Raw genomic sequence first — 12,873 nt, forward strand, 5'->3', positions numbered from 1 at the left:
TCAACCTTTATGTTACTTTACTTTACTTAAACAGCAATGATAACATCGCACTCTCCCAAGTAATCTCTAAGATCTAGGGAGTGAAATAACATCAAAGTTTATGGGGCAGGAAACATGACCGCATGTAGCACACAGGTGGTATACAAGTCATTTTGGGGAAAAGGGTCATTGTTTTTTTAATGAGATGATGAGATGTACACCACTACTATCTGTCATTTACATATGGAGCTCCAGCCAAACTCTGCTGGCTGTATAATGTGATTATAGGTGAGCTTTAGAGAAGCCTGATTGTTTTAACTTGGGTCAGAGCCAGGCTAGCTAAGCTAAATAGTTGATAGGAAAAGCTTCACCTATAGCATAAAGACATAAGAGTGGTATAAATCTTGAGGTAAAAACATTAGGTGGAAGCATTTATTAAAATCCCTTGTTACACAGGGAGACTGTGTATGAATACAACAATGGCAAGTTAGCCCATACCCACCCCATTCCCAATTCACAGTAATCAACCTTATGACTATAATTTGTTATGGTGACAAAGAACCTCGTTGGTGGAGGAAATAATGGCAAAAACTAGAAAAATAAGATCCAAGTTGTAATGAAGATGTACCCCTTTATTATCTGCCATTTCTCATGAAGTTTTAGAGTGCAGTTGACACATGTAACAGATGGCACTAGCAATGCCAGGGCCGGTCTTATTCAGTGTGGCCTGGGGAGACTTAGAAAGCGGTAAATTGTTTCCTTCACGTTTAATATGCTCATCCTAGCAGCAGAGGCAATTAACACTGGATAAGCACTATTTACATAATGCCAGAATCAATTGTGATCACAACAAAGGCGTCTCGCCTGAATTCCCCTCTCTCTCTCTCTTACCGTCTCTTTATCTATGAGGCTGTCACATGGTTGCTGGCTTGGATATGGGAGTAGAGGTCAGACGGCGGCACGTGGAGCTTTGACAGTGTAAAAATTATTAACTGAAAGGTCAGTCAGGACCCCTGCTGCTGGCCACTGATCTGCCTGTTAGTCATTAACTGAAAGCCATTTCAGCGGGGTTGTAAAGGAAAAGTGAAATTAAAAAAGGGAAAGTAAAGAAGAAAGAGGTAAGGTTTAAGATAGAGGAGAACAAGAGTTTCCAATTCTAGCCTTCCTGCTGAATAAAAAATGTCACTCCACAAAACCGGTCATCTTGTTTATAATGAGTGCGATCCAGGTACATTGTGCCCCAGGCAGCTGGTTTCAACACTTTTCCCTGAGGCAAATGGAGTAATTATTGTCCCATCAAAGAAATGTCAACCACCACAAAAGACTTGACAAGAGATCGGACTGGTAAAATCTAGCCAGCAGGTTTGGTCAATGCTGCCAATGTCAAAGAGTACAAAAGCACAGGATTACTGATGATAGCCTGAGGTTGCAAGCGCTGAAGTCTCATTCAAGCTTTTTCTTGTAACAAACTCATCCTCAAATCTTAATTCAAACACTGGAAAGTGTTTCTGAGAAAGCCAATCGGAGGATAGAAATGTCAGGTTTATGGTGTTGCAGAATTAAAAAGCCTCCTTTGTGCCCAACGAGTAAATACGAGGTTATTGACTTCTAAGCACTTAGCAAAGCTTAACACCACAGGCATCAAGCTAACGTACTGCAAAATACTCTCAACTCGTTGCTTTGACAAAGGGCAGTCTCAGAAATCCCGGGGAGTAAATATACGTTCATCTAACGATCTACGCTCCAGTTACAAAAATCCTTAAATGTAGAAAACTACTAATTAAACTTCTCTGTGTGATGGAGATACCGCACATAGACAAGAAGGCAGAAGAATTAAGGCCTCCAAAAGTGATCCCATTTAAGTTGAAGGACACACAGCAGTAAATAAGATCAAAACTTCCAATGAAAAGCAGAGTTGTCCAATTAGGACGGCATTTACAATGAGACAGTGATGAAGTTGCTGATGATAATCTCATCCTTGTAAAGAGCAGTGGCACAAAGCATGATTAAAGGAAGGACATTATCTTAGGAGAGTGATCACAAGCGTAATCAATCTACTTCAAGGTTCCCCGCTGTGTTGTTCCTGGCATAAGGAAAGTACCCGCGAGAGGTTAGAAGGAGTCGATGTCTGTGGTTCTCTTTCGACCCACTTGAGCCTCACTCCTTGTCAGATTCCTGAGTCAATAAACAAATGGAAGTGAGAGGAAATTGGATGCAATTCGGTGCTTCCCACTGTGTCGTGATTACACATTTGGAACAGTGGAGGCAGAAATGACGCTCAGAAGAGCTCATGTGTACTTGATCAACAATATAGTACCTGATTATTTCAGACTGGAGATACAGAAAAGGACATGAAACCCTTAGTACTCACATCGGACTACTATGAGCGAAGCACTAACAAGGCCAAACAAAGGCCCATTTTGGGTCACAAATAATGGAACATAAAATGACATTCAAATCAGCGTCCTAGTGGTAAACACAAGTAAAGTAGGACAAGGCACTTCTTTTTCGAGCCTTCACTAAAGTACATCAGTTCCGTTGTTACCTTTCATGATCGGTTTTGGACTTTGTAAACAATGAACAGGGTGACTGTGGCTGCGCAGGAGTGCGGTCGTCTTTCAAACCAGATGGTTGTGGGTTCGATCCCAGTCAACATGTGGATGTATCCTTGGGCAAGATACTTAACCCTGACTTGCTCCCGATGGAAAGGCCAACGTTGTGTGAATGTGTACAAATGTTAGCTTCCCTAGAGCAAGAAGTACTGCTCTGCATGAATGAGGTGTGAATGGGTGAGTGACTCACAGCATGTAAAAGCACTTTGAGGGCTCGAAAAGACCTGATAGAGTGCTTTATGAGTACAGTCCATCTACCATAAACATGTGCAAAATGCGCAATGACTTTTCAACATATTATTTTCTTACCTTTGATGAGAAATGTGAAGTTTAGTTATGAGAAGAAAATTCCCAAATTGGGATCAATACAGTAATTCTATTCTATGCCTACTGTAGGAGCAGACCCTTAGTATGAATATCATTAATAATGAATGTGAATACAGTTCATGAGGCCCATGTAGCTTTAGGTGATAGGAGACACTACTGGTTAATACTTGACTGGAGAGTATAAACAATTCAATATATATATTTTTTTCCAATGGCTTTTCAATCTCATATTCAGAAAAGTTGTAATTTAGGGAAGTTTTTGTTCAGGCTTAGTTGAGAACTAAATTAAGAAACTCTAAAACGATGCTGGCTTGATATTGGCTTAAAGGTAAAAATATTTTATACATGTCTTTAAAAAGTAAATGTAAAATGTTGTTGGTCACCATCTGGATTTGCTCAGTTTAGTCCTCTACAACTAAGGATTATATTTTGATTCCTATTGGTTTTTTTAAAGCACTATAAGAATGTTTCGAGATGACAAGCAAAGACAGAAATGACCTAACATAGCTGTCAGTAGGTATTATGATTAATTAAGAGGCATCATAAGAACTACAGGCCAGCGGCTGTACTTGAGATTTCAATGACACAACCAGATGCTTTGAATAAAACGAACACCAACACAAGTCCCTTAATGGCTGTCAGTCATTAAAGATCAAGTTACCCCTAATAGAAAATACAACAAGCAAAGTGAGCCAGTCTATTCTGAAAGTAATGAAACACCTGTCAAAACATGTTTATATGACCCGGAGCTTTGCACAGTAAATGAGCTGTAACATTACTTTGCTCTTGATGGACATTACATTAATGAAAAAATAGTCCACCTGGCAATTTTAATGTATGCAAAAAACAAGCAAACAAACCAATGTTGATTAAGAACACCTGGCGCTGTTGTTGTTTGAAGATTGCATCCAGGAATGAGTGGAATGATTTACAGGCAATACACAGCAAAGTTCCTGATTAATGATTCTGCCGCCTCTTGAAGTTTCTCCAAAAGAAAAAGACTAAATGTGTTGATGAACATATTGAGCTTGCGGAGGCACTCCAGAGCTGCAGTTATTAGCCAGCACTTCAGAAATATTTTGACATTACGAGGAGTGCGCAGACAGCAGTACCGCATCCATTGATTGTGCAAACGGATGGGAGATTGGGGGCGGTGGGTAATGTGGTAATGGTATGCATGTGTGGTGGTGGCAGCAATAGGGGTGTAAGGGGGGTCTTCACACTGTCATGGGAACCATAAGTAGGCCACGTATGTGACGTCTGGGCTGTGTGTTTGGTGTTCCCTGTTTCATAAGGGTTTGGCTTCTCTGCCTAATGGGTGTAATAAAGGATTGTTCATGCCAGCGTCCGCTCGTTTATTCTGATTCCTGGGAGCGAGAGGGGACCGCTACAGCAATCAGCCTGTACTCAATGGTTAATTCCAAAGCAGATTTATAGTCCGGCTGTGTAATGGATGCTCTGTGTGCACGCGCATGTGATTGTTCCTGCGTGGATGGGCACTTCTAACTCATCCTACCTGTGAACAACGTCAGTATTGTTCTACAAGGTTTCATCACCACCACTGGGAGGCAGAGATTACATTTTAATCGGCTATTAAGTGCAATCATAGCTATGATTTGGATCCCAATGAAGCTTATACCCAGAACCCACACCTTGATTATACAGGCTGCAACAGGGCCATCATCTGTCCTGGCTAAGACACAAGAACAGGTCACTTGTGGCTATAGTGGAGAAGAGACCCTCCTGCCAGACAGAAATGACAGCTGCTCTGCCTCCCCATCACAGGGTGTGTGGTATGAGGGGTAATGAGAAAGATGTGAACACTGGAAGAGGAGAAGAAGGGCAGCATGATGTCCAACTTGAAGTCTGATAAACAAAGCCCACTATTCCACTGCAGGAACTTAAATAAAGTGATGACATGTAGTAATATGTTTGGGCTTTTATTTCCATTGTTCTATTGTTCTCTTTGGCGAGAGAAACCTGGAACATAATTCTTGCACCACTTGGAAGTGTAAACTCTATTCAAATTCCAGGTACATTTAGCCCGTGCTAGCAAAGCTGTTCATCATATCTGGTCAAGCAAATGTGCGGATTAACACTGCATTTGAGCAAACAAGATTCACTTTGAAACAAGGAGTTGAATACAGATACATAATGACGACCAAGTGGGAAGAGATGAGATCTGCAATTAGATTTTAAAAATGAAAATGTGTTTCAGAGGATATTTGATTGTTTGGAAGGACTGGGGTTGAGCCACATGGCAAAACAATGCAGGGAAAGACAATAAAGCAAGATAACTCCAGGACCAAAAGCAAGTGCAGCAGAGCCAACAAAACAACAAAGCATTGGAGCTGTTATCTGCTACTGACAGGTTTGCTTTGCAAAGTTCCTTAACATGCAGCTCACAGGTGCTGCATTAACTGATAAAAGTGGAATATTTCTTTCCCCCCTCTAGCTTTATTGTCTATTTTCCTTATTTGTTTTCCACTAGCAGATGCCTAATTGTGGCACGGCCCTGCCAAACGCAGAGCACAAGGACATTGAAGCGATAGTCATTAGACTGTAATACAGCATCCTCTGACACTGTAACACTTGTGTCTCCTCGCTGCAGACTCCTAAACTAGACACAACGAACTGAGGAGCACTGAGAAGTGAGGGGCCAAAGCACGGTGCAGCGCTCCACTTTAGCTGAAGTGGAAGTTTTTCTTTTGTTCTTGTCTGCTGGACGGTGTGTGGAGTTGGCGAGCGATTAGGTTCATTTATACCACCGCAGCCACTTGGCAAGGATCACCACTCCATGTGGAGCCAATGTAACACTAGAATGAGACCAAATGGCTCTCTCAATTGGAAGGCGGAAAGGAGGAGGATGGGTGCATTGGTGTAGGGCATCTGCTCAACATTTACCTAGTGTTTTATAATTAGATGAGCGCAACTGCTTGGGAGCAACGCGTCTGTTCCACTGTGATTTTCTGATAACAATTCTATGACATGGAAACAGGCGGAGGAGGCCTGTAGATGGGGACAATTAGTGAGGCTAATAAAATATGTACCATATTGCAAGAGAAAAGAAATCTGTGTGTTCAAAACATACAGACTGTTACTGGGGTGGAAGTTACTCATGACAAATGATAATTGGTCCCAAGCAGCAGTAGGGCAACCTGTTAAATCCTGCTCACATCTGGTCCTTTTGGTTTTCTATATCTCTCTGTTTCGCACATTTAATTGCGTGCCAAACACAGACATTTAGCACAGGACGAGAACAGCTCAGTGGGTGTAGAAATAGAGTCCATGTGACGACAGCAGGATTTGCAACAAAGAGCCTCCCACTGGGTCATGGTAATACAAAATGTATTTCATTCAACTGTCCTGTCTGGCAGCGGACAGTTTGTCTCGTATTGCAGAAAAAGCAGAGGTTTAACTCTAACATTAATTAATGATGGCTCTGTTCAATTTAGGTGTGCCAGTAAATCATTCTAGAGAGTCTGTCGTGGCTCTACAACTGGAGCACCTGAATGGAGTGCGGCCATTATTCATATTATCCATTACACAAGTCTTCAATATATCAAAATGTATGTTGTAAATAAGGGCAGCTGCCCCGACGAACACATACTGTCTTTGAGAATGTAAACACATGATGTCTACAAAGATGCAACTACATCATAAAGGTCGAGTACATGGAAATATTGTCCCCTCTAGTTTAGGTATAAATTAAACCCCTAAACATACTTGGTTTACATCAGGGAGATGTTGGTAGTCTGAGGGGATAAGAACCCCAGTTGCAGGTAGATCCTGCATAACGCAGTAATAATACGTTTTTCAATTGTACGCCAAATGTTAACATTTTGAAGTTGTTTAAGAGAACTGTTTAGTATTTTGGGCTGGATACCACAACCATAAAGCAGGATCTGTTCCTTAAGTTTTGAGCTGGAAACAGGATATGTTAGCTTAGCATTAGGCTAGCCTAGCTCTGTTCAAAGTTAAATTAGGGAGTTATGTCCTTTAACAATTGGCTGGGTCACTGCTGGATGCCTTATCTTCAAGAAATGATGATTACCCCAATAGAATCACACCTTTCTGTTTCGCATTTATGGTCGTTGATGGATTTGACAACAATATATGATGTCTTAAATAGAGAAGTGGTAATATATGCATATTTCTTTTTACATTTGATAAACTAGGTTTGCTTTTGGCCAATGTTTCCAGTCTGTATGCTAAGCAAAGCTAATTATTAATAGGTGTTTTCTTTATAGTTAATAACAGACCTTGATAGTGATATATTAAACATTACAGCTGATTTGCTAACTATGGAAATTAAATTCTCCAAGAGGTGTCTGTAAAATAATATACCTTTAATACAGATAACTAATAAAAAACAGTAGGCTTTCCTGTTGTGATTTGTTCATGGTAATTTTTTTGTTTAAATAGAAGAACCATTTCTAATTGACTTTCAAATGAACCCACCTGTTCACCAGGCAGATGCAGCATTCAATAATAAATATGCTGCTTTAGCAATTCTGCCAACACATGCCAGAGCCAGGATTTGTCACTTCACAGATGATAGAGCTCCTCTTCTCTCACACACACCGTTTAAATTAAAAGTCACCACAAGCATTACACATGCAGAGGACCATTGCTGTGCTACCTTATATAATCCTGCAGACGGATATGTTCACACTAAAGGAAATGGCTTGACTTGAATGCCAGTCCTTGTGGTTTGTATTAATAGCGACTTGCAATCCAAGCATAGATTTGAGCTTTATCCTAGATGTCATTGCGATTTATGTTAAAAAAGGAAATAGCCTTCTTCTTATACAAACATATTTTTGCTTTTTGATCGTTGTCACTAAATCACAACTACAACTGACATCTGTATTTAATAATATTTTATATGCGTGACGAAGTACTGGTCTACCGTTGCAGGCTTCAGCCTTCACTGGTCATAAGAAGACCTATATATCTCAGATTCACCTGGGGCCCTCGCTGAGGTGCGGGCTGCAGTGTAGGCAAAGACAGGGAGGAAAGCGGAACTCCCTCAGTTGTGTGACTGCCAAATTCATTCTGTACAAAAAACAAGCAAGTGTGATAGATTTTCCCCAAGCAACTGGGATATTTCCAGACTTTGTGTTTCCTGAAATACAACTCTCTCCCCAGAGCAGGGAAATTTAGTGGAGAGCTGAAATAGCATGATGTGATGTTTTGCCGTGCAAAGACACAAACACACCAGCATAAACCCCCCTGCAGACCATAGATACACACAGAAGCACAATGTCAAGTGGGAGCTATCTGTTTGCTGCTCGTCCTTTTTCTGTGTTTTTTACAGTGGTCTGTCAGCTCCCTGATGGATAGCAGCCCTCAGGTAGAGGAAGTAGCCCATCCTCATCCCACCCCCTTCTCTCTTTCTCTCAAAACATATTCTGCTATTGATTAATTCACAAACAGTCTAAATGCACTCAGTGTCTAAACACAGACGTTTCTGTATTGATTATCTCCGCGCTTTTCCCCCAGGCTCCCTCAGTTCCAAAGGCACGCCTCCAAGGAAAAAAACACTTCCAAATCTAATCCACTTTGTTTAACTGCTGTTGTACTTTAAGAATAGCTGCTACGCCAAGTCAATATCAGACATTTTTATGCTACACACAGTGTAAATAGATTGCATGAATCACAGACCGTGTTTATGGTTGAATAAAGTATAATTTGCTGCAGAGTATGTTTGATTAAAGCAAGCTCTGGGTCTTCACTGTGGTCTTTTGGCACTGATCTGTCACTGTCTGTTGTTTTTTTTAGGAAGCTCTCAGCGTGTCTGTGTGATGACAGCAGCCACTCCTACTTCACATTTGACACGCCATGGAGAGAAACTGACATGGAAGGATGACACTCAGAGTTGGTGATGTGCCAATGACACTAATGGAGTCCTCCTCAGCACCCCCCTGACATTATCCAGATTCTGTCTAGTCTTTCTTGATCTGTCCCTCTGGATCGCACAGTAACCCCCACCCCTCCTGATCCTCTGGAGTCTGCACATCCACTCAGACTGAGCTGCGTTTTTTAAGAACTTGTCCACAGTTTGTGACAGCCACAAGTGACACTTTTAAAGGATACTCTAACTCCTTCCCCTAGGACAGAATTTTAATTGATGCAATGTTTTTCACCGTGGAATCATATTGGTCCCAGTGTAGAGGCAGATTAATAATGATTTTAAACTAAAACAATAACTCGACCAGGAGAGAAAAACACTGCTCTAAGCCAGGATTGTGATTGGACCCTAGTCAGTTTTGACGCCAAAAAAAAAAACTGTGGGTTTGGCAAAGCGAGATATAGGGTGGTGTGAGGTCAGCTTGCCAAATTAATGGAACTTTAAAAAATGTATACTGGTAGGATTTATAAATTATTCTAGTAGGTGAAGAAATCCTCAGCAGGACATTTTTAGGACTAATGACAACATTTGGAATAATACACCCATTAATTGTAGGACTTTATAGTAAAATAACTATGCCTAATGAGTCCAAACCCACCATTGTTCAGGCTATTAAAATACAATTCAATGCCTGAATGCAAATTCATGCTGCTACAGAAGAAGGAGCTGAATGAGGCAGGTGGCCCCCTCCTCAGTGTGCCAGTCTGCCTGCGAGTGTTGAGGCCGTGAGGAAGGAGGTCTGACTGTGAGAGGATCTGGGTTGTGTAGGAGGTGCTTGGTGGACTGCAATGCTGCGGGGGAGAGAACACGTTCTCCTTTCCAACATCACAAAGATTGCATCTTCTTTCTACTGTGAACTTCTGCTAGCTGCTGTTTCACAACAATGTGTTGAGTTGTAAAAATAGTTTCGTCCTCTCACATGTTCATATCGATACATATTAAACATAAAGTGTGCCTCAGTTTTTAAAACGGCTCTTTCATTGTTCTTTGTTCTGCAACAACCAGGATGTATCACATGGAGAGAAGCATTAAAAGTCTGTATGAAACAATTCTTGCAAAATCAATTAACCCACAGACCTGCTTACTTGAAATTCTAATGCAATTCGACTTTCAAATAGATTTTGCAATCCGCTGAAATAACATTTACACTGAGGTGGCAACAGAAGCTCACCCTACATTGATGCAGCATTGATTTCATTTGAGAAAGGCTGGAGTTTAAAGAAGCCATTGTGATGCTTTCATTGCAAATGCAACTCATTAAAAAGCGAGGCCTTTGGAACTGTGTCAGTGTGTCAGTGTGACAGCAGCAGGAACAATAAAGCCACGGCTCCGCTCAACACTGTAGACGCTCAGACAGTCTAAAAACGGAAACCTTTAAGATTTATTAACAAAAAAAAAACCACACAGCTATGGGCTTGATGTGTGCCTTTGTGCTCAGGCTAATAATACCTGATATGGCTCCTGGATTGAAATAGATAGACTGTTAGAGAGCTAATGTCACTGCACAGCGGCTGCATTCATGGAGCTTCTTATCACTTTCCTCCCCGGGGCCCAGGCCATACGAGCTGGGGAGCACGGAGGTGTGAGTGTGTGTAACCCTTCCCATCAAACTGCTGTCAGGCCGCGCTTATCATGGGAGCTGCAGGGGGTGCCCGCTGACCTGTAGAGTGACACCCAGCATGGCATCATCACCCGGGGGGCTTTATGTTACCCTGGCACCCTCCCCTCGCCTCAAGTGCCAGCACACACACACAGCCTGATCTCATGACCTACTGCAGCAATAGTCATACACACAGAGACACACACCTGTCAAGCACAATCACAGCTTCTAAGCCACCGCACTGGTTGAAGGTAAAAGCATAAAAGGAAGAGTAATGAAAAAAAAAACTGAAATATAAAGTAAAAGAACGACAAACAGTGAAAAGGTGGCCGCCACTGGGCATCCCCCACAAGGACTCAAGGCTTTGTCGCCTCTTTTTATCGACTATAGATCACACAGGCAGCCCGTGCCCTGACACCATCCTATTTCTCCAAATGTCAGCGGCGATGTTAGAGCTGATATCTTCTGGCTTGGGGGGGGAAACTGGATGCTGAACACATTGTAGCGTACAGATAAGAGAAAGCCTATGTATTCTGTCAGTTCCTCTTTCGTTTTACCCACAGCGAAAAGAGGTTTTGTTCAGCAACAGCACTGAAGACACCAACAAAACGGCAGCTAATGGATACAGGTGTGAATGAAGAGAATATGGTGTGTTTATAACGCCTACTAGAGCTCAGCAGTTATTCAACTATATCCTATAACAAGACTCAGTGGTTTTATATCCTGATAATATTTGAGTAATATGTCATTAAATTATGCAATTAAAGCTGATGAAACATTCTAAACTAGTTATTAAGGGTTTCTTTTACACACATTTCTCTAATGTAGGATTCAACCGAGGAGCACTGCTCATTGTACTGAACATTAATGAAATTGTTGCACCTTTTGTTTGCCGTATTCTGAAAAATGTCCTTGTCAATACCATGATTAATATCAACCATATGCTAGTAGAGCTCTAGTATTTAACATCATGTTTTAGCAGCAGGTAAGAGTCAATTAGAAGAAGTCATGACATTATAGAAATCATTATTATTGCTCTCAAACATTATTGTGCCTGATAAATAAGCTTAATATATTGAGTTATGATTTAACAGCGATAACACTCAAAAAATGACTGCTTGATCAGGACTGTATGGTGTGGTTGGATCAGATTTGATTGACAGCAGCATCTCCCTGGGGACTGCTGAAAGCTCATATCTAATATAAGACTGTCAGAGGCAAACACTGAGAAAGGGAAATAAAAAAAAGTCGGCCTGCTGCACTGAAGCAGAACTCTCCTCCAGCACTAAATATACTGTTACACTGGCAACAAATAAAAAACACAACTAATATGATTCAGTTTGTAAATTGCCTGATTCTGATTGGTTAAAACCTTATGAGAAGACCACAGGCAAAGCATTACATACATACATTTATCATATGAAATAACCCAAACTGTTTTAATGTAAGTATGATTCACCTTCACTTCATACATTCTCAACTAATTGGGAGAAGAAGGGAAGATGTATTCCCGTGAATTGTAATAAATTAATGAGGGCCCTTCTGTCTACTTAAACCTAGATAATCAGCTAAGAGGTACCCCGGATGCAGATGCACAACCCCCTGTGTGTATCCCATAGCTCTTTTTTTTAGCCAATGTTTGTAGTAGGAAAGCCCAAGCTGTCACGCCTGTTCTCATTTCTCACTTGATAAACACACACATACAAACACACTCACACACACACACAACACAGAAGTTGGGAGTAGAATCGAACAGGCTGAAATCTTGCATAAAAGCAGCCACATACACACGGATGGACACGCACATGAATCAGACTTATAGTAATCATGCAAAGACACAAACCAAATTAGACCGAAATAATGTGTACATACGCATATCTATGCACACATGCTTGAGAGATACTTGTGTGTAAAGGGAATAAAATAACTTGTACTGTGGAAGTCATGGTTTGTTATAATTCGGGGAGAAAAATATGGCTCCTTTGTCCTTTGTTTACTGCCAGAGATATGGTAACAAAAAAAAGAGGACAGAAAATATTTTATATCCCCCATGCCACAGTAGCATGCTGTTTACGAGCCACACACACACAACACATCTGACTCATTTTACACCGGGTTCAATTCATTAAATAGATGCTCTGGTTCACTGGCATTGAGATACTCAGGCATGTAGTTCATTTTCTCCGTTGCTCCTCCGGTCTGATTGAAGCTGACGGCCTTTGATCTTGATTAGCATGCGAAAGTAAAACATGCAATAAGACAAGGATCGCTGTTACTCATGGATGACGCCACGCTGATGTCACCCTCATCTGCTAAAGCCAGATTTACCCAAAGTGAGATTACTTTCATCCCAATGGATTAATGAGGTGATGGCAATAAAAGAAGGAAGGGCAATGAACCCCATGACCTCCAGGACTTTGTTTGCTTCTATAATTAGCTTA

At 41.2% G+C, this 12,873-nt stretch overlaps 2 protein-coding genes across 2 annotated transcripts in view; both read right to left on the reverse strand.

The window, feature by feature from the left end:
- LOC134874326 (PDZ domain-containing RING finger protein 4-like) overlaps positions 1-12,873 on the reverse strand; it is a 112,105-nt gene that overhangs the window by 26,406 nt on the left and 72,826 nt on the right.
- The window catches only part of LOC134879292 (uncharacterized), a 72,741-nt gene continuing 69,351 nt past the window's right edge, over positions 9,484-12,873 (reverse strand). Inside the window, exon 3 of the mRNA XM_063905744.1 lies at positions 9,484-9,623. Coding sequence (XP_063761814.1) covers positions 9,484-9,623 — 140 coding nt within the window. The remainder of the gene's footprint in view (positions 9,624-12,873) is intronic.

Source organism: Eleginops maclovinus, chromosome 2, assembly GCF_036324505.1.
Source record: "Eleginops maclovinus isolate JMC-PN-2008 ecotype Puerto Natales chromosome 2, JC_Emac_rtc_rv5, whole genome shotgun sequence".
Lineage (NCBI taxonomy): Eukaryota > Metazoa > Chordata > Actinopteri > Perciformes > Eleginopidae > Eleginops > Eleginops maclovinus.